Genomic DNA, 27389 nt, shown 5'->3' on the forward strand with positions numbered 1-27389 from the left:
CAAGCAGCTATAGTTCTTCGTTTTTTTCAGTTTTATGTATTCTGTTCTCTTGGGCTTTTCTCTCAGATCCGCTTTGCCTCATTATCTCGACCCCAAGGAAGTTATACAGTAAGTTGTAAGGTCCTTGCTCGACCCCCATAGCCTGCCCATTGCAAACAGCCCTTTTCCCTCCTCTCGATATTAAATGATCAAATCAAAGGCGGAACAGTTTTTAACATAATTGTAAAGGAGAATAGTTCTTCCGGTTGTACCCCCATCTCCAACACACAGAAGAATTAATCTAGGCCAACTCATGATAATTATCACAAAGAACATTGTATGAGACAGTCACTCTGTGATAAACTCAAGTCTGCTCTCGACAGCTCTATGGCCATTTCGCTAATTTAGTCGTGCTCATTTACAGAGTCCTGGCAATTCACCACGCCATATTGGCAACCCTCCACGCCACCGATTTCCTTGTCAGCATCGACTTCCTCTTCCTTTTTACCGAACGGCGTGGTGACGGAAGGTCCAGACAACTTGCTAAAATGGTATACTTTTGTTTGTGCCTTTAGTTGCTTGCTTTTCGGTTTATATTTCAATATATTTTTGTCCTGATAGACATTTTTAGGTTAGATCTAGATAATCTAGATTCTATTCGTGTAAAGTAACTTCTGCTTTTCATTCTCGGTCTCCATCTGTTCCTCTTCCTCGGCTTCTCTACTCAACTCTTGTCTTAGACTTAGAAAGTTATCTAGCTGGCTAACGCCCCGGCGGGAATATGTGGTGGGCGGGCTGTTGGCTGGCAAGGTCCAAGGGAAAGTACTAGATCTATTGGTTCATAAACAGTACACAGACTTGGGAGAGGATATCATAAGGTCCACCATGTTGGATTTATTACTGCTGAAAATTGCTTTTATCTTCTGCTGGTTTCTCAACTCTGCTGGCAAGGAAAAGTTTGGCTTTTCTTTTCTCTTTCTCTACTGCTGTAATCGAGTCAATCAATTGAGGTCAAACCAGCCGCCGGGAGGACTTCCGTATTGAGCGACCACTATGAGACAGAGCAGAATTTAAGGGTAGGGGTAGATCTAGGGTTTGGGTTAGGGTTAGATCTAGAATAGACTAGAATCTAGGCCTCTTGTAGCAATGCCAATGAAAATTTAAATTTTCACTTTTGCGCTTTTTTTTTTGGTACCTAAGACCTAAGAAAGAATTTTCAATTCTAAGAATTATGCTTCTTGAATTTTGAGAATCGGTTCATAAGTAAAAAAAGTTATGGGGTTGTAAAGGTCGGCAAAAATGGATGACCCCACATAATATAGGAAAATACTCCTAAAAAGTGGACCACGCAGTAGCAGATTCTGTAAGAAAATAGACAATATCTCGGTAACTAATCGGAGTGTTCGAGAGAAACTTGACTACCTGATGTGTTTTTGAGTGTAGAAATCATTTCTGCAGTCAGATTTACTACCAATTTCGTACTTATTTTGTTATAATTAAAATTGTGGTGTACATATTACGATTTTGCGAAAAAGGGGTGTCGGGATGAGTCCATTTTATTTATAGCATCGTATCACAACATGGGATCTTTAAGAATATATGTCGGCAGCGTGACTAAATAATTGCAAAGCTTTTTATGATGACTTTAGACCATGCCAACCGTAAAAGATAAGTAAATTCAATCTAGCATGCCGTACAATTAAAAATTCCTTTTCCCCGTTGAGACGCGAACACCCCGAGACGAGATAACCTCGCCTCGGAAAACCCCCATTGCTGTGTTACAGGGGAATAGAGAGAAAAGCAACCGGATGCGCGTGCCCGCCATTGCCCTATTTCAAGTGACCAATGAATGGGCCCGGAATAGTCATGCGGGGATTTGTAGGTCACATACGTTTGCCACGAGAGTAAGGGGAAAATGGCCGGTCTCCGTGCGAAGCCGCTTTGGATAGGGGGGTAGTCGTGCAACAACTACTTGACACAGAACGTTCAAATTTGAGCACACTATAGAGGATAGATAGATCTATTATCATCTCGGCGTTGAAATTCAAACTCCTTATAGTTTTCAGTGTACACGATACGAAAGTGTTCCCGACACCAAAAGTATAGGTTAATTTATGTGTACGAACTTCAACGTCCACATATCATTAGTTTGCCCTATTTTCTGATTGGTTGCCGAGTTTCATTCGGATTGGTTCGGAAATAGTGCAGACCGAGGTTGACAAAGTTAGTCACCTACGCTTCGGCCGGGTCCGCAAAATCGCCCGTAAACGGGGACCAAATTTTCGCCTCGCGGGAAAGCCCGATGGGCATTGCTACCTCTTGGCAATTCTTAAGATTCCCGCGTTTAATTCCGATGTGCGTTTTTCATTCCCTCAGGCATATTTCTGAATACTGTATCGGTGTGGACGATCAATTTGACCAAAACAAAGTTTAAAAATGATGTTAAAACACAAAAGTCAATTAATTTGGTTGTCTACAAAGATGCTACGGCTATTTAACTTTTCGAATTGAGCCGAATTATGCAGGTCGCCATTTTGTTTTGCCCAGAAGTTCTCTCTCTCTCTCTCTCTCTCTCTCTCTCTCTCTCTCTCTCTCTCTCTCTCTCTCTCTCTCTCTCTCTCTCTCTCTCTCCCCCCCCCCCCCCCCCCCCCCCCCCCCTGGACAGACAAAATTGCAACTACTTTTTTTTAGGCTAACAGTAGTAACACAAGAGCGCCTTGCAACTACTTTTTTTAGGCTAACATTAGTAACATAAGAGCGCTGGAGCGTTTGTTCACGGCACAGAATTCTACAATTCTGTTATCGCAGTGTAGAATTCTGTGGTTCACGGTGAAGGCTACACTGGTTGGCCTAGGCTATAACGGTGAACGCACACCGGGTGAGAGTAGCCAAAAGGCTCGCGTGCGCTATATTCTCACCCGGGGTGAGAATAGAGGTGGCCATATAAGTAGTTACGCACATTCTGGGTTTTTTAAGGAAAATAGTATAGGCCAATATCCGAACGGAGTGTCTACGTACTCGGTTACCGGGCACTTAGCCTCAGTGTCTACGTACTCAGTAACCGGCAACCGGGCTCGTAGTCTCAGTGTCACGTACACGGTAACCGGGCATGTAGCCTCAATATCTACGTACACGGTAACCGGCAACCGGGCACGTAGTCTCTCTATCACGTACACGGTAACCGGGCAGTCCAGAACTGTCAAGTTCAGTTTTTGTCATCCAGTGTTGCCTTCATCCCCACCCCTCCCCCGGCTGTACCTTTAAAAAAATCAATAATCCCATTCCGGAGCCCTATACTTCGCAGCGCACAAACATTGAATGAACTTTGGTGGCCCCAACCGGTACTCAGTGTGATACGCCCGCACAGGTTCACTGACCGGTCATGATGGCGAGCCCTACAAGACGCTTGTATATTGTATGACTTTCTTTTTTTTTTTCCAGCAAGTGACAGCACAGGACAGATATTGATTTATTTTCATTCCGGTTACCGTGTACGTAGATTAGAAATGCCAATCGCCCGCTGCGCCTTGGGCCGGAAATCGGCCTCTGCGCGAGGGGTAATTTTTGGGCCGCTTGCAATCAGAGGTGACTCTTCTAAGTATAGTTACGGGAAAACTCCTGGACGAAAATAAATGAAACTCGGCAACCAACCAGAGGAAAGGTTAAACTAACGACATGCCAGCGTACAGTCCCAAACGATTACTTGAACCGGAGATATTGCCATGTTTGTGCGAATTTCCTTTGCGGTTTGAAAACTAAGCGGAGCTGCGGGTTGATCGCCGACCACACAAGCGCCCCACATGTCTTCTTTATTGCTGTAAAATTTCAGATCTCTGCGTTTAGTAGATTTTCCGTACCAACTTAAAATTACCACCCATCCATTGATAAAACACTAGATCTGGAAACTAGATCACGCATTCCAAACGCGAGGTGCCGGCATGCAAGAGGCGCGTGATCGCTAGGCGGCTTGTGATTGGCTGCCTATAACCAAATAGGTCACCGATGACTACATCGCGGGTTTTCCCGATAGCGCTTTACTAAGTTTAGAAGGGGTGATCGCGTCGCGGTAAAAACGATGTCACGCATTTCAACAAATTTCACGCAAATATCAGTCTTTAAGATCCAAAGTAATAAAGACATCGAAAAAGTGATGGCAGAACTAGATTCTGCACTAAAAATCACATTGAGATGCCAAGTTTCATTCATATGCTCCAATTCATTACTGACTTATGAACAGTTTTTCCTCAAAATACATCAAAACATGTCCCACATTTTGGCGATTTTTTCCTATATGAAGGTCCTCCGACATTTTGCAAACAAAAATAAAAAAACTTTTATTTATCAATGGATTTTTAAAATTTAAAAACCATAGTTATTAGAATCTATTTTCATTTAAGCCCATTTTTAAGCAACTTGGATGAAAATTTAATTTTTCATTGTCATTGCTAACGTAGATACTGAGACTAGGTGCCCGGTTACTGTGTACATGATACTGAGAATATGTGCCCGGTTACCATGTACGTAGACACTCCGATTTCCGAATGTTTTGCACTCAAATTCTTCTTTTTACCCGCACAATGGTATTCCAAACTATCTATAAACATTTTTATCAGGGAATATCATTTTGCATAAATTCAAGCTCATTTGAAAGATTTTGTTTACAGTAAAATGAGTTTCCTGGCTATCCTTTCGAGCTCCTCGTGTCTATGTGGGTCATTTTGTTTTTTAATTTCATTGGGCATACATCTAGAGCTGCCAACTTCAACTTGGCATGTTTTGAATGAGCCGTAGACTAGCTTATGCTTCGGTGTAGAACCAAAACAGGCGATTCGAGAAGTAGCAATGCCAATAAATTTGGTCCCCGTTTGCGGATGATTTTGCGGACCCGGCCGAAACAAAGGTGACTAACTTTGTCAACCTCGGTCTACTCTATTTCTGAACCAATCCGAATGAAACTCGGCAACCAATCAGAAAATAGGGCAAACTAATGATATGTGGACGTTGAAGTTCGTACGCATAAATTAACCTATACTTTCGGTGTCGGGAACACTTAGTGTCAGGTACACCGAAAACTATAAGGAGTTTGAATTTCAAAGCCGAGATGGTAATAGATCTATCTATCCTCTATTGTGTGCTCAGATTTGAACGTTCTGTGTTAAGTAGTTGTTTAGACCCGATCGTAAATCTACAACTACCCCCTATTCAAAGCGGCTTCGCACGGAGACGGGCCATTTTCCCCTCACTCTCACAGCAAATGTATGTGACCTACAAATCCCCGCATGACTATTCCGGGCCCGTTCATTGGTCACTTGAAATAGACAGTGCTTCCACTCTTCCATATTTTTACGGAAATCCGTACTTTCTGCCAGTTCCGTACTTGTCCCTCCATCATTATCAACTCCCTCCGTAAAAAAAACCAGCGCCATCGCAGGACTGCCGAAATTCCGTACTCGCCTTCGTATCGTCTTTTATGAGTTACGGAAATTTACGGTAATTCTCTCGGCAATAAGTTAATGGTATAGAAACCTGCCAGATTGTTCATTTCCTTCAGTTGGCCATTATTCTGCTATGCCCCGTGCATTCATTGTGGGTTGGTCGGCAGTACATTTTTTACATGCAGATGGATCAAAATCTGGCGAGCTTTTTGTGCCAATTTTCTCCTTTCTATCATTCACTCATTCCTTCTGTCTATCTTCGGATTGTTGCTGCAGCTGGAAAATCTTGCGTGTTGATTAAGTAAATTGAGTTGTGATCTTAAACAGAAAATTACTGTCAGAAAGAAACTTTTTTTTGCAAATTTGTCTAGATCTAGAGAAATTATCAATGCGAAGATTCTACGGCACGTGAACACGATTAGGGCAGTGATAAAAGAAATATATATACTATGCTGACACGAGGTGCCCACTACGGATGGGATCGGGCCCGAAGTGGTGTTGTGACGGGCGTATAGTAGCAATGAAAGGGGAACCTGCTTTTATACATTGCCAGCAATGGAAAGATATAGATCTATTGGTGAAGAAATCAAACAAGACAAAATGTTGGTGAAAAAAATAAATGTTATGGGCTGAATGCAATCTCTTCAAACAGGCTCCCAAATGCCATTTTTAACTCTCCAAAAACACTAAATTTCAATTTCTTCAGGGGCTTCGCCCCCTGAACCCCCTCCAGGACGCTGTCCCTGGACCTTGCTGGGGCCCTCTGTATGGCATGCTAGATTGAATTAACTATCTTTTACGGTTGGCATGGTCTAAAGCCACCATAAAAAGCTTTGCAATTATTTATTCACGCAGCCGACATATATTCTTACAGAATCCATGTTGAGAGACGATGCTATAAATAAAATGGACTCATCCCGACACCCCTTTTTCGCAAAATCGTAATATGGGCAGTAAATCTGACTGCAGAAATGATTTCTACACCCAAAAACACATCGGGTAGCCAAGTTTCTCTCTAACACTTCTATTAGTTACCGAGATATCGATTTTCTTACAGAATCTGCTACTGCGTGGTCCACTTTTTAGGAGTATTTTCCTATATGTGGGTCATCCATATTTTGCCAACCTTTACAACCCCATAAATTTTTAAATTTATGAACCGATTCTTAAAATTCAAGAAGCATAATTCATAGAATTGAAAATTCTTTCTTATGTACCAAATAAAAAAAGGGCTAAAGTGAAAAAATAAATTTTCATTGGCATTGCTACTAGGAGGAGGCCACAAACGCACACAAACTCAAGCAGAAATACGCTTCTTATATGGAACATAAATCCGGGGGACGGTTAGGGGGAGAGAGAAAGAGACCCCCGCCTCCACACACAGAGGGGCAAAGAGAGAGCCGTGTGTGGGAAGTTCACGAACGCAGAACACAGAGCACAAAAGAGCTCTAATTTACTCTGTGGTTTTCTTGTTATCTTTGTAGATCGCTCATATAGGGTAGGGTAAGAGCGTAGTGGTCGATTTGGCCTCAATTGACTGTAGATCTAGATTTTAGATCTATATCCAGCTTCTTTTTCTTTCCTCATCCTTACTAGATCTATCATCATTTTGCCTCTAGTTTTTTTGTTGTCACACATACGACTAAACGTAGAACAACACACCTGCCTGATTGGTGGCTAATTTTAGTAATGTGATGTCATCACATCCTGGGATGCCCACAAACTATTTTTAGAAGGCTGTGGAGATATCAAAAGATCATATAGATCCAGTAGAGAATCTTTGGAGATACCGCATGGAATGACAGTAAAAAATACTGACTGCAGTTTGACCCCCAAAGCTGTGCATCTATGTGCAAGATTGAAAGTAAAAATTTACCAATTTTTGGTACATTTTTACTGTCATCACTCCCACACACAGTTGCACTGCTCGGGAGGTCAAACTGAAGTATTTTTAGCTGCAAATCACACCTCTGTAAAAACTCATTATTATTTCCATGCCCTCAGCATGATTTGCGGGGTCACAAATTAATTTTATCCATATTGTTAAACTACCGAATGAATAAATCTATTAAATGGTGGACTTGATCGTAGAGATGAACGGGATTTGGAATGTTTTTCTGATTAGGCAGAATTTTGAGCAGGTATCCTAATGCAGTTAAAATGAGTGTAGATCAGCTTGCCGAATTACAACTTACTCCTTTTGGTTTACTTGTCAAAGCTTACTTTTAAGTACCAGAAATTTTTAAAAATCCAGGATTTGTTGAGTTTACAAAGTACAGTTTCTAGTGTTTTAGTAAGTACTTTAGACTTTAGGATGGGCCCGGTTTGGAATACATTTTCATTTGTCATTGTGTTCTCAAAGTTTGTTCATGTCTTTTTATTGTCTTTCAGGCTGCCCGGCCACTTATTTCTGTACACAGCGAGAAGGGTGAGGCTACTGCCACCAACATTGCCCTCCCTGCAGTCTTTAAGGCCCCAATTCGCCCGGACATTGTTAATGCCGTGCATTTTCAGATGTTGAAGAATACCCGCCAGCCATATGCTGTGTCTGAGAAAGCAGGTACATTCTGTTCTTGCTAATAGTAATTTGCTAAATGGATATTGATCTTTGTAACAAGTGGGGTTGTTTTCTTTAGTAAGGTTTTACAGGTGCTCGCAACTTAATTTAACTGATTCTGCTTTAGTAAGGTTTTACGGTGCTCGCAACTGCATTTAACTGATTCCGTCCATGATTTTTTCAGGCTCTAGACTGAATTATTTTTCCTTGTTCAAATTTAGACCTGGGGTGCATCTATTTAATGCATTACTGTGAAGCTGTAAGTTACTCTAATAAGTATTGTCATATACCAAAGTGATGGGAACCAATAGAGGGATCTGTTTATATCAATAACAATGACCTGTTTGTATTGTATTTTCTGTCAGACAAAAACGAATGAGGAAAAAAAATTGCGCAACACCTCTTCGAAACTTTCGACTTTCCCCCCCGCATTTTTCAACTCTACAAGTCCTTAAAATCCATAGGAATCAACACAAAAATTGTAGCGATATCACCCTAGCACTCATTTATGCAAGAATTTCACAAATTTAGTTGAATATCTTTCTTTGAAGGGCTTTTTTCTTATACCAGGCTCCGTGTTATTTACCCTTAGATCTAGCCTACACAGCGACATCAAAACGATTTTTGCAAGAATTTCGCGGTGTTTCGATCAATATTGGCACTCAGAGATTGAGGTCAGGTTTATTTACAAGTTCTACTTCCTTTCGACAACTTAAAAAGTAGGAATTATGTTAAAAAAGTGCACATTTGTTTCGGGTTTTGTTGAGCCGCTGTCAGCGGCCAAATTGATGCAACGGAAAAACTCAGAGCCAAATGGACGGAATCAGTTACGGTCGTATAGGTGCCAAGGGGTGGATGTCAACAGAGCAGTGGCAAAGGTGGAGTTTGCTATTCATTCTTTCAAACAAAACATGAGGGACTTGTGTAGTTCTGTTGTGCAGTTTTCTTTATTTACACCTACAGTAGTTCTTAATAACTTTCAAGCAGGGTTCTGATACAAGACAATACTGTTCAATTAGATCTTTAGCACAATGCAACCTGTTGTGAGTGCTGTAAAACCTTACTAAAACTAAACTAAACAATGCAACCATTGTGTGTGTGATTGGCGGTCTGGTGTTTTTTTTCTTTTGTTTGTTTTAAAAAATGTTGTGCATAAATTTTAAAGTCAAGAGAGTCTCATTGGTACTTTAGCTTGTTCACTTTTGTCTGACGGTTTAAATGGGATAAAAACAATTCGCTCTGTTTAATCTTTCTGGTCTTTGCATGCGGGTCTAAAAGTTAAGGGACCTACAGAATCTAAAAGCCCATTAGACCTGCATGTTTGCCGACATTCGTCTGAAATCCGACAATCGCGACCCGACCCGCGAGCTGGCCGATGCTATCGCTAGGCCCACCTGTACTATTCAATGTGTGAAGTGCGAGGCCTGGCCGACTGCCAGTGCCCACTTTTCTCCCGTGGGCTTTGTCGGCTCTTTCGTTTTCGTGCCGACGTCGGCGTTTCCGACATAATTGTCGGAACCTGAGTAGAAATATGAATACGAAAAAGTACGACGACCTAAATTATCTACTTTCAGTTTCGTGCTCGAGCGGCCATTTTGAATTTCGTTTGTTTACTGATTGTAGATCATGTGGATTCATTCAAGTCCCGACTCACTTGTTCCACTCTAGATCTAGATCTAGATTTATAGATCATTATAGACCTCAATGGAGGATTCATATTCCAATTCTATTATAGGTTGTGCTGTAATATTGTAATATTAATGTTAGTAAAACGCATTTCATCAGGTGCGTGAATTATTTACTTACAATCTAGAATTCTAGATCTCTAGACTCATCTGAGTCCCTCTGTTCGGAATCGGATGCGGATTTCTCGTTCAAGGCCTTCTATTCCTATTCACTTGTTCTACTAGATCTAGATTTATTTAGATTATTAGATCTATAAACTATATGAAGGATTCAGATTCCAATTCAAACCCTATTATAGCAATGAAGGCCCACAGGCCATATGCTCCTTGTTTGTTTTGAAGTGTGCTTTTTTTTTAAGGGGGGGGGGGGGACTAGTGCTGGCCTTTTTACATTCGAGGCCTTTTACATTAGGGCCGTAGCAAGTTCTTTTTTGGGGGTAGGTCTAGGGTTAGGGTTAGGTCTTTTATTATATTTGTTTGGGGTGGTCGCACGTAAATTCCTTTTATGACACCCAAAAATTTAAAAGCTCTTGGGGGGGGGTTGGGGCTCACATGCAGGTCTAGCCCATTCATAAAAGTCACTGCAAACTAAGGTTAAAGCGGGTTAAAAAAATAACAGGGGACTTACAGCGTACACCTAAATCATTGAAAAGTTTACATGTTTTCCTCAATACCACTATTTAACGTTCGCTTAAGAAACACGATTCAAGAAACGGAGTATTTTTCGAGACCCTCGTGGAGCACGTCTAGACAGCCAGAGGATGAAATCTACAAGCTTACACTGAAAGGTGGGGCCGTGGCGGTGTCGCTGCCTCAAATGAATAATTTATAGACAAGGCTACTGTAAGTCTTGTATTTTAGTGATCCTGTGTATGCATCCAAAGAGCGGTTTTCAATATAGGGCCAAAAGAGGAAAACTTTCTTATTACTGGGTGAAGGTTTTTTGAAAAAAATATTTTTGTTTGGTCGCTGGCCTGCTGAAGTGCCATGCAAAGTTTCGTGGGCATAGAGGTAAATTCCTCAATGAGCTAGAATTTTTTAACGCAGTCAGACGAAAGTGAACAAGCTATATATTCTCTTACATATATCTGTTTTCTCCCATTCATCTTCATTTTATCAGACATCTATCGTTCTTATCTCCCCTCCTTCTTTTTTATGTTTGTTACTCTCTTGTAACACCTCTAATCTTCGGGCACTCATATGCAGCTGTGAGCGCCGTAAAACCTCTACTAAAACAAACAATCTAAGCTTTGTTGCCATATAACTGGAATTGAAAGTATGGATTTTGCCTTTGAATGAGACATGGTTAGTCTTGTATAATGAACTCATCTTGTTTGGGAGAAGGAAAAAGGTCTAATCCCAAGTCCAGTGTGTTAAGGCATTGTTGAGTTACAATGTAACATCGGAAATGGATTTGTTGAATATTACATTATTGTCCCCACAGGTCATCAGACATCAGCCGAGTCCTGGGGTACTGGACGTGCTGTGGCACGTATCCCACGTGTGCGTGGTGGCGGTACTCACCGTTCTGGCCAGGGTGCTTTTGGCAACATGTGCCGTGGGGGGCGTATGTTCGCCCCCACCAAGACATGGCGCCGCTGGCACAGAAGGATCAATGTGAACCAGAGGCGCTACGCTATCACATCTGCCATTGCTGCAACTGGTGTTCCTGCTTTGGTTATGTCCAAAGGTAAGAGCAGGGGTATTTCAAGAGGTGGGTTTATAGTCTTAAGGGCTGGTGAGGCACCTGGAGGCTATCTCGGCTATACACACCCAAGAGAGCTCATATTTGCTGTGGGACATCCTGTATCATTGGGGATATAAAGTCTTATTTAAAAAAAAAAGTAAATCTGGTTCGGTTGCCATGGAAACGGCAGCTGTATTAGGTTTTTGTATACTTAATTTGATCCGACTTTTTTCACTTGTTTTTCAACAATTACACTTTTATTTTGGCATGTGCGTAAGTACAGATCTAAAAATTGGTTTGATGAATTTTTCTAGAGCAATAATGTTGTAACTCAAAAATCATCTATTTGAGAAATTTCGTTTTAAAGTTTCAGATCGGGCTGGGAAATCAGTTTTTCCATTAAACCGTCTTACTGTTGATTCATCATGACAAGATTAAGTATTTATTACAAATATTACGCTACCCTTTGTGTATTGATAATATTCCTGTGTAAAGACAGATTTAGGGAATATACAAACATTTTGTGGAAAGCCTGTAGGAGATACAACAATTTGGCACCTCAACTTTCTTGTCCTATTGATGTTTTTGTTCGAAGATTTTTGGAATTATGTGGCCTTTAACAGTTCTGTTAAAGACATTTATCAAATAGTTGAATAATAATCTCAAAACATAATTACATGGAACACAGAGAGAAGCATGTCCGCCCGTAGCTTTCTACTTCCGTTCTTCTAGGCCCAGCGCTAGTTTCACATTGTTTGTTGTTGTGGAGCAACACAGTGTCGATCAGGCATCGGGACGTTAATGCGCCGAGTTGTCATTGAAATTGACGGAAATTCGAGAGAAATTGATTCAGAATGCAAAAGTAAAAGGAGCTGGAATGAGAAAGAAGCAGCCGTTTTTTGCGAAAGAAATAGCGGGCCGCGGCACTCTTGTACAATTGCGGTCCGGTTTGTTTACATGACGGCTATTGTGGCTGCTGCGGAAGTGAATCTAGATCTTGATCTAGATCTAGAAAATCTATCTCTAGATATAATCTGGATCTACACATATTTAGATATATTAGATAGCCTAGGCTATAATTTTAATTCAGTTTAGATCTCTAAATAAGAAACACACTACAGGGGCACTAAGTGCAAACAGGATGGCAATTGTACATTGTACAAGAGGGCCTGCATCCTTGATCCGATACTGCTCTACGTCTATGTATGTACAAGTTTAAAGTGAAAGAAATCTTTTTTTGAGACACCAGCTGGCAAAAAACACTGGATTTTTAGTCACCAAGTCCAAACTGTGTCAAATTGACTCGAATGCTTGTTAGTCAACTTACTGCCTTTATGTTGTTTTTTTTTGGTGTGTTTTTTTCAAATACGTTTTAATTCAGTTGCCTATGGTTAACAATATGACCGTTTTCCCTTCCAAAACCGTAGGCCAGATTTTCCAGTATATATTGCCTCTGGATCTCACTGGTTTGGGAGAGCGCGCGTACGCCTTCGCGTGAATTTCCTCCTTTGTTAAAATTTCTGAGTGGCAGCTATGATAATGATTTCTTTATATTGAAATGAAATATATATTGAACACATCAAGGGACCCAAAAGGTTTACAAAAGTTCAAAATTAACATTTTCTCAAATTCATATTAAACAAAATTATTATATAAAAAAAGACATGACGAGTGATCTAGATTTATAAGAGGAGGCTATACTGGAAAAAATGATTGTGAAAATATGGATCGATTTTTTTAATGCATGTGACATACCACAATGGATTTGTAGTAAGTTACAATTTTGCATTACGAAACTCGGCTTTATGATTCGAATTTGAGATTAATTTTGCACAAAGAATGGCTCTTTGTTGTTTTAAAGATAGCAACAACCCTATTTTCAACAATTTAGAGTTACAACATTATTGCTCTAGACCAGCGATATATATGATTTAGTTTCCATTCCATGGCACTTATCGGCTTATTGCATAACTGAAAAAATCCGAAAAATTCTGCATTTGATGACCATTTATCAAAAACTATAAATGCTTTTTGTACCACTTTTTAGAACTAGTTGCCATTAACATTCTGTGAAAGTTACATTACAATTGAATAAGAAGCAAAGCAGAAGAATGGGATGATTTGTGTGAAAATAGCATTTTGAGAAAAAGGTCAAAAAAGGCCAAAATAATTCTTTCTGTAAAACCCTTCAAAAACATATTTCTAGCATAAACGTGGCAACTACTTGGATAATATTAACACAGCAGACATAAAATGAAGGTTTCCTACTAAAACTGAAGCATACAAGCAGTGCAAAATATGCTTTTTGAGACAAAAGGTGGCAATTATTTTCTTTTAAAAAGTCCCACCCTCTGCTGTAAAGTCCCTTCAAACACCACTTTAGGGTACAGAAACGCTTTCATACATTTTTGGACATTGTTCAGGAAATATAAAAAGTGATAATCCCAGTTTTCATAATTTCACCCAAAAACACAATTTTTAGGTGTCCCACCAGTCCTCAAGAAGAGAGTGATGGTAAAAATGAAGGGGCTGAGAGGCATGCAGTGTAAGACTCAATTGCATAGTGGATGATACAATACTTACAGAAAATGCATAAAAGAATGTGTTCCACATCTGGATTTAAGATGGAAGCACTCCGTTAACAGGTTTGGGTTTCATGTTACTTGCTTAGCTACTTTGGATTGAAGAGTAATTTGACTTATGATCATTTAACACCTTGACTGCCCTGGCCTGCTGGTTCAGTGAGCCAAAACATGCTTCCACTGCTCCATGTGCTTGCATATTTGGCAGGTCTGACCAATTTGTTTTCAGAGGTAGCATCTATTGTCATTATATCAAGGGATAAAACTAAAAATGAAGCCCGTTTGATATTACAGCGATTTCATGTGATTTGAAGTGTTGTTCTGGGTTGGTTCGGGTTTGCCTTTGGTTATAGCGCCCAACAGGTAAGCCTATCATGAAATCAGCCTTCCTTAAATACAAAAGTGAATTTATAAATTTGTGGGCGTGCCTGGTGAAAGGGACCACATGACACATTTTGAAGAATCCTGCGGGTTTTTTTTTTTGCATTTTCATGTACAGAGATAATTTCTGAACAATATGCTTTTTGAATTTTAAAGATATCTTTTTGAGATAAGGGTGATTTTATAGGGCAGGGTACGGAAACAAGGTTTTGACCGGGAACTAAGTCACGAAGTATACAGACCCGGTAGAGGAACTCTTTTGTGATTTCGTAAAGTTTTAGCGCCCAGACCCGGTAGTGTGTGTGTGAGAGAGAGGTGGAGGGAGGGAAGTGCTAGATGACATGTCCCAGTTGGCAGGAGGGAACGAGAGAAAGATAGAGTGGGAAATAGGTGGGATGGGGGAGAAAGAAAGACAGAGAAAGAAAAAGAGAATGCGAGTGATACACAGAGACGGAGAGAGAGAGGCAGAGAAATAGAGAGGGTGAATGCTCGATTGAAATTATGACATTGTTTCTTTTCTTTAAATTGTGATTCCTCTAACTCCAAAACGGACGATCGTTCATCGAAAAGACATCCGCAATCTTGATTTAGATCTAGATCTAGAATAGCCTCGTAACAAGATCAATGATTTATAATTTATGTCTGTCTGTCTAGATCATGGAGCTTAGAACTTTTCATCTCCTTGGTCTAGATATAGACCTAGAAGAACCTAGGTCTACCCTGAGCCAAGAGGGCGCTGAAACTTACTGAAATCATAAAAGAGTTCCTCTACCGGGTCTGTATACACTCCCTTTGAGAAAAACGACTTAAAAGTTTCCCCATTTGTTTCTGCTTCAAATAGATAGATCCACGCTTCGAGACGACCTGACAACACATTCACTACTCTAACTTTAAAACTAACTTTAAAAAAGCATTTAAGATGAAAGAACAGCTTCAAAGTGTTTATATTATTACGTCTTCAAAACAAATTCACCACCACCTTGAGCAAGAGTTTTCAAGAAATAGAGTGTACTCAGAAAACCAATTTTCTCACGCATAATTTGGGATTGTGCAATATACGCCCTGTTAATAAACATCTTTAAAAATGTATTTTAAAGTACAAGAAACTCAAGTCCTTGTAAATATCGATATATTGATGGTTAAAGAATCCGTTTTTAATGGAACTTAGTTTTGGTCAAAAATTCTATTTTTGAACTTTGAAGGTTGGAGCAAATACGTCTTGTGGTCCCTTTCACCAGGTACGCACACATATGTATTGATTTTCTGATCTATGGCTAATTGTGATATTTCAAGTTTTAGAAAGCACATTGTGAGGTGTGGCGTAGGCAGGGGTGCAGGAACTGATGTATTTTTATTCTCTAGTCCATTTTCAGTTTTCTCATGATATTTTTTAAACTAAATTCTTTGCTTTCAAAGAACAAAACTGTAATCTTCTGTTGTTGTGTAATTGCAGGTCGGTAACACCATAAAGAATAAATAGGAGCCTATTGTGACATGTATCAAGTGCAACAATGTTCTTAGGCACTGCAGCATAATGCATCAGGTAGTGAATGTGTTAATTAAGCACAAATTGCCCAAACGTACTATTCATATTTTAAGTTGGGTTTTACAGCATTTTCACTTATATTTTGTCCCCCCCCCCCCCCAGGTCACCGCATTGAGGAGATTCCTGAAGTTCCCCTTGTTGTCAATGACAAAGTGGAGGAAATCAAGAAGACCAAAGAGGCTGTTGCTGTCTTGAAAAAGCTGAAGGCATGGTCTGATATTGAAAAGGTAAAAAATTTTAAGTTGAAAGGGCTCACAATACTGTACCATGTGTTTGCAGGTGATAATTTGCTTGTTTGTATTTCAAAAGGTAAGACTGCGATTTCCTTTTGTAGAAACTAAATTACATTTACAATTGAAGGGGCGGGCGCTGGCTGGCTTGCTCTCGTGGCCCAGAGGTATTGGCCTCTCCTGGGTTCGAATCGGGGTAACGACCAAAAAAAAAAGTTTGTTCTATAAAATTGTCTGCTTTCCTGCTGTCTAGCAATGTTGTCGTTTCTCCCCCCGGGGCAATGCCACTGGCTGAAGTGTCATTAGTCCATTCCCAAAGGGAATTCTCGTTCATGCTCAGTAGAATTGTAAATGGGCTGATTCGTCAATGTCACGCTCATTGCTGTGCCTAATCTACAACAGGGAACAGCTGCTTTTTCGTTCCTCATGATGTGAAACCCGCTAAGGGTCATTTTGGAAAGAAATCAAGTTTTTTTTGCTTATAAATGCTCATTGTTACATCCTATCAAATGCCATAGTGTGTGCGGCCAAAACCCAACACCCCACTACTTCGTAAAAGCCTCCAAAAAATCTTTGTGCGCATGTTCGTGCGTATAGCAGCATAAAAAAGGCAGATTTTCTCAAAAGTTTTGAAATGGGTGTAGCGGGTTTTGCATCTCAACCCTTCATTTGTAAGCCATGAGTGTGAGATTTTCAATTGGTACTTATTTAGATGATCTTTCCCCCTTGAAATTTAGGTGTACAACAGCAAACGCTTCCGTGCTGGAAAAGGAAAGATGAGGAACCGTAGGCGCATTCAACGCCGCGGCCCCTTGGTGATTTACAATCAAGACAATGGAATCACAAGGGCTTTCAGAAATATCCCAGGTCAGTTTTAGCTCCTCAAGGGTGATGACCAACATACTTAACAATTGAGGTCACGCTCTTTTTTCCATGTGTTCTAGGCATCTATTTTACTTTGTTGTGGTCATTACAGATAAAGCTATGTGCTAGGTGAATTGTTTGCTAGTTTGCCAACTATCCCGGATTAGGTAATTGGAAGTTTGAGAGCCTCCTTACCACAAACATTGGTTGGCCCATTGAGCTTTGAAAAAGCTCGTAAACCTGTGTTTGTAAAATTAACTTTGAGTATCTTGGGACTCTGCCGTTTTCTCAAGACGTGACTTTTCTCTATATGTTCTTGAATAACGCCACCATTTTTCATCCAATCTTCATAAAATTTTCACAGAATGAGGATAAGATGTAATGCTAAAAATTTGTCGGTTGAATTTTGCTATATGGAATAGATTTTTGGTGGTGACGTTTGGAGTGTGGATTTTCACAGATTTTTTTTTGCAAACCTGAATGCTACCCCAGGAAAAAATTCATTAAAAATGTTCTTATTTGTTTAGGAAAAAGCAAGAAACAAATTTTTAGATCTAATGCTTGTGAACACGCATGCAACAAAAACCAATCAATTTCCGTGAGCGATAAGTGCGGTATTCATTATGTAAGAAATGTCAACAAAATCCAATATGGCCGCCGTATTCATGGAAACGAAACTTTTTTCTCAAATTTGATTACGGATTTTGAGACTCCCTACTATGCTTATGTGTGTGAAATGTAAAATTCGGTCCTGTAATAAGCGAGATTCAGGTGTACCCCCCACCACACACACACACACACACCATGATCTGCTGGATAAATTACATAAATTTTTAACAGCTTATACTAATGATTAAAGCAGGATTTGCAGTGAATTCAACCATAAGATGACGTAATTGTCTAAAAGCTGGCATGTGTGAAATATGTGGGGCTACAAGACATTATAACATGGAAAAAACTGCAACTTTATTTGGCGTTAATCATCCTTGTGTTCAACCGTAATATCTCGTCTGATTGGCATGTGTGATGAAATCATGGTCCGTGTTTCAGACATTTCATGATAGAATGTCCATTCTGATGTGCCTTGTACATGTATATAATTTATGGAGAAGTGATATAGATTCATGTGGTGTATTAAAAAAGTGTGAACTCTGGATTGAACTTGCATGAACTGCAAAGTATGGTAAATTCTCATCAGTGTACTGTCATTTTGTTTTCCCCTTGAACCAGGTGTCACTTTAATCAGTGTGGACAGGCTGAACCTGTTGAAAGTTGCTCCTGGTGGCCATGTTGGACGTTTCTGCATCTGGACAGAGTCTGCTTTCAAGCGCCTGGACAGCATTTATGGAACATGGAAAAAGGAAGCCACAGAGAAGAAAGGCTACAAGTAAATAATAATCCCCCCCGTACCCAAGTTTAAATCACCTTGAGCAGGGTTTGAGAAAGTCTCCCCATCTAAACATTGGTTGTGTGGATTTTTGTTTCTGGCAGGGATGCAAAACATTTTTATTTTATGGAAAGAATTGTACTTGTTTTTTGTTTTTTTTTTGGGGGGGGGGGGGGTTGGTTGGTTCCAATTTTGTCACAGGAGTGACTTCCTTCTACAGGTGTAAGAGGCTGCATTGGTAGGACAACATGATGAAAACTTTGGTCCGTGTTACTGAACTATGTGACGATTCCATATTCTGATGTTGTCATAATGCCACTGCATATTTCATAATAGTCTTGCACTCACATAAGATTTTCAGGTCCCAAATTGTTGTGTATGTCAGGGCTGAAAATTGTCCGCCTAAAGGCGGAATTCCGCTTTGTGCAACACCGCTGCCCGCTCATCCAAACACCTCTTCCGCCCTTTTTTCAATTTTCGTATTATAATAATATTGAAGTGAGGAAAAAAAATTGCATTGAATAAAAGAGGATAATAGTTTTAGAAGTTTTTTAACTGCTTGCTGGTGCGTGCGCATTCGTGTGTCTGCAGATACCATTCAATCGAGTACTTTTTATTCTTCTTCATTACTGGTAGAATCGCATTCAGTTGTGACAATCGAGTACCGGTAGTTTACACGTGGAGAACTGGTGACTTTGGCCCACGGATATCACAATCCCCCCTAGTTTTCAGCCTTTTTTGTGCTTTGCCATTCTCAGCCCGAGTATGTGTACTTTGTATTCAAAACACTCATACAGAGAGAAAAAACAATATATCAGTGATGGGTAAGTCTAATTGAACGGGATTGTACATTCCAGTCACCAAAGTTGCTGTAATGAGAGAGAGCATGCAGACATGGTATGAGTGTAGGCAATGACTTGTCTGTAAAGAGAAGACATAGTATAGGCTAAGGACATATTTATTGCATAGGTCACAAAAATGTTCTGTGGTAGATGTAGCCTGCACATTTCTGACACATGTGCTTTCATGCAACCGCGCATATCGGCGTGCTTCCTCACACGATGCAACAGTGTGTCGATGGTTGAGGGGCATCTGTTTTGGTTTGTTGTTTTTTTTATCGGGGCTGTGAACCCAGTCTTTTTTTATATGAGGGTCATCTGTTTTGGTTTGTTTTTTTATCGGGGCTGTGAACCCAGTCTTTTTCGATATTGGGCTCGAGTTATTGTAAAGTTTGTGCTGAAGACAAATTTTAAAATCTGTTTTGGTTTGTTGTTGTTTTCTCGGGGCTGTGAACCCAGTCTTTTTCGATATTGGGCTTGAGTTAATGTAAAGTTTGTGCTGAAGACAAATTTTAAAAAACATAATTTTCTGTTGGTATAATTGAGAAAACTTGGAGAGAAATATTCATGAGGTCATTTAGTATGTGGAGCAACTGTGATGAAAACTTTGGTCCGTGTTACTGAACCAAATGCTGATTCCATATTCTGATGTTGCCATAACCTATGCATTTTTGTTTGCTTTTCTTCTTCATTATGTGATAATGTTTGTCTTAATTTTGCACTGTTTCTCTCCTTTCAGCCTCCCAATGCACAAGATGGCTTCATTTGACTTGGCTCGTCTGTTGAAGAGTGATGAGATTCAGTCCGTGATCAGGGAACCCAAGTACGTGTGAATTTTTTCTTTGAATTTATGGCTTGGAAGCCTGTGGAATTTTGGGGACAATTCCCATGTGTATTGTGGAGGGGTGGGGCAACCGTGATGAAAACTTTGGTCCGTGTTACTGAACAGAGTGACGATTCCATATTCTGATGTTGCCATGACCCCGTTGCAAGTTCTAGTTTATGTATTTTTGATTCTGCATTCATCTGTTTAATGTAGTTCTATTTTGGCTCTTCAAATTGGAAGTTGTACCTTTACAGTGGGCAGAAATACTAAGTAAAGACACATTGATTACTTTGTATGTTACCATGGCCCCAGCTATTGTAGTAGAAGGTTTTTTTGCTAACTTCATCCTTATTTCACTGGCTATCTTTAACTGGTATTTTACTTTTGTCTGTTCCCCTGTCAACCAGATTTTCTTGTTTTCTGTTTTGAACAGGAAAGAGGTCCGCAGAAGGATTTTGAAGAAGAATCCTCTGAAGAACTATCGTGTGATGGTTCGACTGAACCCATACGCCAAGCATGCTAAGAAACAAGCTGCCCATATTGAGACAACCCGCAAGCGTGCAAAGGAAGAGCTGTTGAATAAGAAGCGGGGTGTAAGTTATTGTGATTATGTTGTCTGACAACAAATGCCTCTAATTATTTGTGAAAAGGTTGTTTAATAATTTTTACCTGATGTTTTCATTTAGTTATGTTTTTTACTGTAAAAGTGGTGTTAGGTACAGATGTGCAGTCTCCAGACCTGCCACTCATCCCGATTTAATCTGGATAACTCATCCCGATTTAATCGGGATATCCCGATTTTTCCCCCCCAAATCTCAAGCATCTCGATTTTCCCGATTTCGATCGCCAGTATCCTGATTTTTTGTCGTTGCGTCAGTTGCGTCCGATTCTTAGAAAAAATATAAAAAGTTGTGCAATCTCTTTTGCTTGGAAGCACCGATTAGATTTTTCTTCGGCAGGAACTTGGAACGCTACTTTCTGAAGCATCTGTGCTGAATCTAGTAGATGACTCACGCACATTATTTCAACTAAAACCGACGTATCGATTTTGAATTCCGACATGGATATGCTCAAGATGTACTTTCGCTTTTATAACCCAGAATTCTCCGGCTGTGTCCCGATTACTGTAACAATTATGTCATGGGCCTAAGAATAATCTATTTGTTGTTCTGCCGTTGGTTTAAAAGCAAGCTTCATCTTCGAGTTCTGGTTAGTCGGGCCCGTCATCAAGACCCGTCAGTTGAACTGGGGGGTGTGTGTGTTATTGTTTTGACACTTGGGCTTAAAGTGCGTGCCGTGATACATGTAGAATCTAGATTGAGGATATAGGAATAAGAAAAAAGAAATAAATGAACAACCTTGGCGCAATCTTTTGTGGGGGGGGGGGGGGGGGGGTGCCTTGAGTGTATAATGCGAGCGATGGAAGCCAAACGTTGTTACTGTATGAAAACGTGGGCTTTTTGCGTGGATGATTAGAGTTATGTGTCAGCTATTTTCGAGACTCAGAGAGTTTCAGCTGTACTGCAACCTGCGCTCCCCCACTCTATCCCACTCCGACTCGAGTAATGCTGTCTTTCAGTTTTCCCTCTATTTAGTGGCCCAAATGTGAACTTATTCCTGCAAAAGTTTTCAAGTTTTCTCTTGCATACTTTCCTCATAAAAGGGAACCAGGATCCCCCTTCCCCAGTACCCCTTATGACTGATTTGCCGTTGATCCCGGTTTTTTTTCCACCAGATCCTGATTTTTTTTACTTTGACATCCTGATTTTTAGATTTCATAGAGTGGCAGGTCTGAGTCTCCCAGACAAGAGAGGCCAAACACTGTTGAAATAATTGTCAAAGACTTCTTTTCACATTTCACTTCAGTGTGTCGTGCATTTCTTTTTATTAATAATTTTTACCGTATATCTATTTGAGATGGTGTAAGTCGGTTCATTTGTGCCTGACACCATCAGTTTAACTCACAGAGCACTGCTCCCACAGCATACGCGATCCGGTAAAATTCCTGCCGCGGACCGCGATCGCAGCGTCTGCATGTTCAACTATAATTGACTATAAAGTAAACCCAGCATGTTAAAACAGGATATCGAACTAGTTCTTTGTTGTTTGTTTATATTCATCACTTTTAGTGCGAATAAACGCATTAGTTGTCCAAAGGACTGAATAGCTGAAAGTAAGGAACTTCAGCGCAGTTGTTTGTTTCTCGCACACGAAGCATGGCACGGCGAGTAGCATCTGAAACTCGATAATTTTAAAGATTTACGGGAATCCGCGGGTCTTCATCCCCTAGAAAATCGGGTATTTGCTTTTAAAAAAATGGAACTTCGAGTATTTGGATATTCTTACAGAAAAATATGTCAAGAATCCGTTTGTGAAGGTCCCAAAACCTAAAGAGACCTCTAATATATATATAAAAATGTATTTGAAAGCGGTAGGGGAGGCAAAAAAATTCAAACAAAACCTCAAGAAATGCTAAACTTTACCCCTTGACAACAACACTTTCCGTGGCTGCAAGGTAATCAAGTTTGGTATCGTTGGAAAGGCTGATAAGAACTATTCGATTATTGCACATTCGTTTTCGTACGGAACTACTCTGGGGACCCATTTAGGTATGTTTGAAGACCCCGTACTTAATACCGGTTGGCCACTTCCGTCACGTGACTGGACTGAATTTTCATTCGCCGAGCCGGTAGCAATGAAGGGGATTCCCCTTGCGGGCCATTGTGAACGTTTTCGCTGCATTTCAGAGTTTTCTATCGTGTTGCCAATTTCAACGCTAATAAATCTTGTTTACAGGCTGAATAATTATTGTTATCATCTCCATTTGCAATTCTGTGTAGTATTTTGGCCCGACCAGGCCTACCGAACACATGCTCCTTCTTATTCGTCTTTTCTTGTCTGTCTTATCTGATCGTGGTTCGGTTCGATGTCTTTGTCTTAGTCGTTTTGAGTGAGCTAATCCAGGATCTAAACTGTTGAGATTATACATATAATACACAATAGCCTTCAGTACTTTCCATGATTATGTGGCTGGGGTATTCAAAGCATAGATCTACGTTGCGCTCGATCGACAAAGTTATAGAATTAGAATCTAGATCTAGGATAAATTTGTTTTGATGTCTTCCCTAGCCTCTCCGGTTGTTCGCAGTGAACAAGTCTGTTTAGCGTAGATCTAGCAATAGAAATCTATAAGGCCTAGTGTAATTTAAAACAATTTTTTTACTTTATTATTATTGGGTTTTAAAAAATCGGAGACCAGTGTTCCCAAAGCCGGCTAACCCCTTCAAGCAAGATTGAAAGAAGCGACTGCAGAAATATATAGATCTAGATAGGATAAAATAAATTGAGAAAATATACAGATCTAGATACATGTAGTATCATGTAGTGCCAACTTACAGTGTGCTTTTCTTGGTTGCATAGTCTTAGATTCCACCATTGCAAAACCAAAACACATAGGAAGAAAATGAAGGGGAGGTAGCAGCTTTTTTTTTGGGGGGGCTCGACAAAGTCTCGAGTCTTCTAATTCTAAGAAAGGCAGTCACCTGCCAAATCATTTAAAGATTTCTTTAAGATGTGGAAAGACTAACAACAAACTCAATTTACCTAAACAATTCAGTATGGCAACATTAACATATATAAATTTAGACGGGCATGTCAGCATGCAAAATCTTTAATCGCTTTTTAAATAGCCTGTGCTGTGTAAATGTGGTGTATGTTGCTGAATAATGTTGGATTTTAGTGAAAACCGAGATGTTTGTGATTGCACAATGTTTCGAAAACTTTGTGTTTTTCTCGAAATTGCATTTTCGGCTAACTGGTAACTTTATTGAAAGTGTATCTCAATAACGGTCAGATTTCATTGAAATTTTCACACATTATTCCCAAGATAAGTGCCCTCCTCCTTACAAGAGCACTTTTCCTGAATATTGATTCTGTTTTGTGTTATTTGGCACTTTTGCGTTTCAGCATCGCCTAATATGGAATTCTGAACATTGGTCAAAGTGAGGGTAAAATTTGGAAAACGTATTATAGATATTAAATCTGATTCTGTAAGGAGAAGCAAGCAATATATAACATATAATCCAAGTATGAAGCTTCTATCTTTATTGGTTTTGTAGCTGGATCGATAACAACATTGGTTTTGTAGAAACACTGTTTATAAAACATAAAGAAATTTTGCTGAATCAGCGCCATTTTTTGCTGCCACAAGAACAAAAAAAATAAAAAATGAATTTTTTATTTCATAAAAACTCTTTTTTAAAGTGTATGTATCCATTGATGCATACAAAGTGGCTACAAAATGGTTGGAACTGAGTTTTGGCATTTCCATTAAGTAACTGAAGTATCAAATAGATTACTTCTTAAATCAAAATGTGAATAATTCGCTGATTTTTCAGCGAGTACGCAGCCTGGTCCGGCTGGGGATGATGATAGATCTAGCCCCAATACTAAACTCTAGTTCAAATCAGCCCTCAAAGTGGAGAAGATATATAATGTACCCAGACCTGAGACATCTATTGACAGATCTAGATCTAGTCCTGGCACTAGCTGCACTGGCAATGAAAACACTTCTCAGCCTGTCACCGAGGAAGATTTAGATCTATATATTTTTTTCTTTTTCAAAATTAATTATCACTTACATTTTTATGCTACATCACTGTGCACACTCAGGCTTCATTCTCCTACACACAAACATACAGTGCCACAACTATTTTGTGTAAGTAAATTGGATTTCTGCTTTGTCTCATCACTTCCTTTTTTCTGGGGCAAATTTGTCCCAAAATTTGTCCCAACTTTCTGTCCCATACATTTTTTTTGTCTTTCATTCTTCACAAAATGTGTTAATTGTGTCTGTTGAATCCATCTCATTAAAATAGCAGTCACTGATCTTCAATATCCTGTCTTGACTAGAAAAATTGATGGCTGAGATAGTGGCAGACCAAGGGCAACATATTTAAGATAACTGAATTCTCAGGTGACTGGAAATGATTAGGAACTGCAATATTTCAGTAAATTTCAGAGGATGGCTGGCTGAAAGTAGGTACCAGGAACTAAATTTTCAAAGTAGCTGTATGCCAAATGTATCTGTTACATTTGAAAGGCCTATATCCACTGAGCATTTTGGTACCATTCTTTAACCTCTCCGTCAATTTTTAAGAAAATTGTAGTTGTTTAAAATTTGATCAAATTTGTTACAGTCAGTCACTGGCTGCAACCCCATGTTTGACAGACAATAAAAAATGTACCAAGTGCTCTAAACATCTCCACATTAATAGAGTACAATCACTATAACAAATATATGGAGCCTAATTTTTTTAAAGACTGAGATCTTTACAAATCAGTATTTTATTGCCTCCAACACGATGATCTGTCGTTATTTCGACAAAAACACCGAGCGATGACCCGGCGGCGCGCACCGGCCCCCGCGGCGAGCAAGTCTGCTCTATACTGTAGTGTACCCCGCGTGCGGGGTCACATTCTTTCTGAGTCTCGCGGAAGGATTGATGAAAAATAATTCCAAGTTAATAACTTTATTCTAATAGAAAATGAACTGATCTTTTAATTGATATCTGTTATAAGTCGGTATTATACATATTTTTTGTAAAAAGGGATCTTTAAACATTTTGACGGTATTTTTAAAAGCTTTCTATAAAGACGCCAAAGGCTAAACTTATATCACGGGAAAGCCCGTTTAAAGCTTTACAGTTCTCCACCAATGAAAAGACGGTATTTTATCATCCTTCGTTCCGCGAAGCATTTGAACGCACTCGTGTCAATTTTTCAACCGGCCGACCTCGCATTCCGACCGCGAGGGGCTTCGCTTTCGTCGGCGATTCTCCAGCTCCTAATAATCGGACATATAAACAACTTACACCATTGTAACAAGGAAAAGCTGAACTTTTACAAGGTGTACGGCATTTGGTGTTTTATTGCGGAAGAGCAATGAAACAGCGATCGGAATTACCCCGATTTTACCGATACCACGCGGTCGGAAGGGCCGCGAGTGCCCGCGAGGCCGTGTTTACGCTACCTACTGAAAGTGACGCTGAGGGTGAGAGTCTCAATTGCTAATGTCCGCTTCAGAACTGACATTTGGTAGAGACCGCAACTTGTTTCAAAAATTAATATTGGTTTCATTTTTTTTTCTTTTCAAACTAGCAGCCTCATTCATACACACAGCTTCTATTTTCAGGTCTTTTTCTTACCGCCTAGAGTCCTATGACTGTCATTGAAAAGACCTACCGGGGCGGTGCCACTGACTGAAGTGTCTTTAGACCATTCCCAAAGGAGGGACATTTCTTGTTCGTGCACAGTAGAATTGTAAAAGAGCTGATTCGTCAATGTCACGCTCATAACTGCGCCTGATCTACAACAGGGAACTGCTGCTTTTTCGTCCCTCATCCCTACTATTGTCAATTTTCCTCTACTTCTTTTGTATGTTTGTCACTCTTGTGACCTGCTATTTCCGGGGTGCCTTGATAGTTGAAGCAGACTTTGTGCTGTTGAAGCTAGAGAGGTGAGCAAAGTAAGTCTGATTCCCTGTAAGGACTTCTCTTTTGACATCTGCCCCTTGGCTCTCATATGACCTAATGCAGTTGCGAGTGCCGTAAAACCTTTACTATAACTATTTTAAAAAATAAAGAAAAGACTTTGGGTGGACAAGTGTATGTCTAAGCAGTTACTTCTTTGTATGGTGTATGAATTATGAATACAAGTGCTTACTTGGTTTCATGATTTAAAATGTTTTTTATTTATTAATATTTTTAATTTTTTTTTTGGCAGATCACCAAGCCTCTGGAGCCCCTCCCCAAGGGCAAGGCAGCCAAGAGGAAAGCTAAGAAACAGGCCAAGAGAGCTGGGGCAAAGAAGACCACCAAACCCGCCAAGAAGTAAATCTGTAGGCTGGGACAAATGGCTGATGTCTGAATAAAAAAAAAGAAATTGTTTGAAGATATTTGTTTTGTCTGAATTATGTTGTTGTAAAGTGGAAGTGGGTGGTTGGCAGGTGCTCCTGTGTGATTTGCTTCTTCTATGCTTTCAAACATTAATCAATTTCCTCTTCTATTAAACCATTTTAACACCTAATCTTTTGTACTTATTTTATCCCCTAATTGTGTTGCAAGTGCTGTAAACTTTTACTATGGATGGTTGGCAGGCAGGTGTGGTTTGCTCTTTTTGCCTATCAAATATATATCATCATCTCTTTCTGGTTTGCTTCTTCTTTTCTATCAAACTTCTATCGTCTTTATCTCCCCTCCTTTTTTGTGTTTGTTACTCTCTTGTAAGTCCTCTAATCTTCTGCACTTATATGACCTTATTGTTTTGCCAGTGCCGTAAAACTCTTACTAAAACGGAAATCGTCTTTCTTTTTTGTGTTTGTTACTCTCTTG

General features: G+C 39.8%; 1 protein-coding gene across 1 annotated transcript; it reads left to right on the plus strand.

The window, feature by feature from the left end:
- Window positions 1-348: 348 nt before the first annotated feature.
- On the plus strand, window positions 349-26949 carry LOC101848803 (60S ribosomal protein L4). Its single transcript, XM_005092442.3, has 9 exons — window positions 349-530; window positions 7806-7974; window positions 11101-11346; window positions 15955-16079; window positions 16820-16949; window positions 18177-18333; window positions 19912-19995; window positions 20432-20591; window positions 26782-26949. Exons 1-9 carry the CDS (start codon window positions 528-530, stop codon window positions 26890-26892), a joined length of 1185 nt encoding a protein of 394 aa, XP_005092499.3. The 5' UTR covers window positions 349-527; the 3' UTR covers window positions 26893-26949.
- Window positions 26950-27389: the final 440 nt, after the last annotated feature.

The sequence above is a fragment of the Aplysia californica genome, unplaced genomic scaffold (genome assembly GCF_000002075.1).
Source record: "Aplysia californica isolate F4 #8 unplaced genomic scaffold, AplCal3.0 scaffold00046, whole genome shotgun sequence".
Lineage (NCBI taxonomy): Eukaryota > Metazoa > Mollusca > Gastropoda > Aplysiida > Aplysiidae > Aplysia > Aplysia californica.

What these genes read in the sequence shown, in the direction of transcription:
- LOC101848803 (XM_005092442.3), top strand. An exon ending in TGCTTTGGTTATGTCCAAAG is followed by an intron (nt 11,347 to 15,954) that starts GTAAGAGCAGGG and finishes CCCCCCCCCCAG; the next exon opens with GTCACCGCATTGAGGAGATT. An exon ending in GGCTTTCAGAAATATCCCAG is followed by an intron (nt 16,950 to 18,176) that starts GTCAGTTTTAGC and finishes CCCTTGAACCAG; the next exon opens with GTGTCACTTTAATCAGTGTG.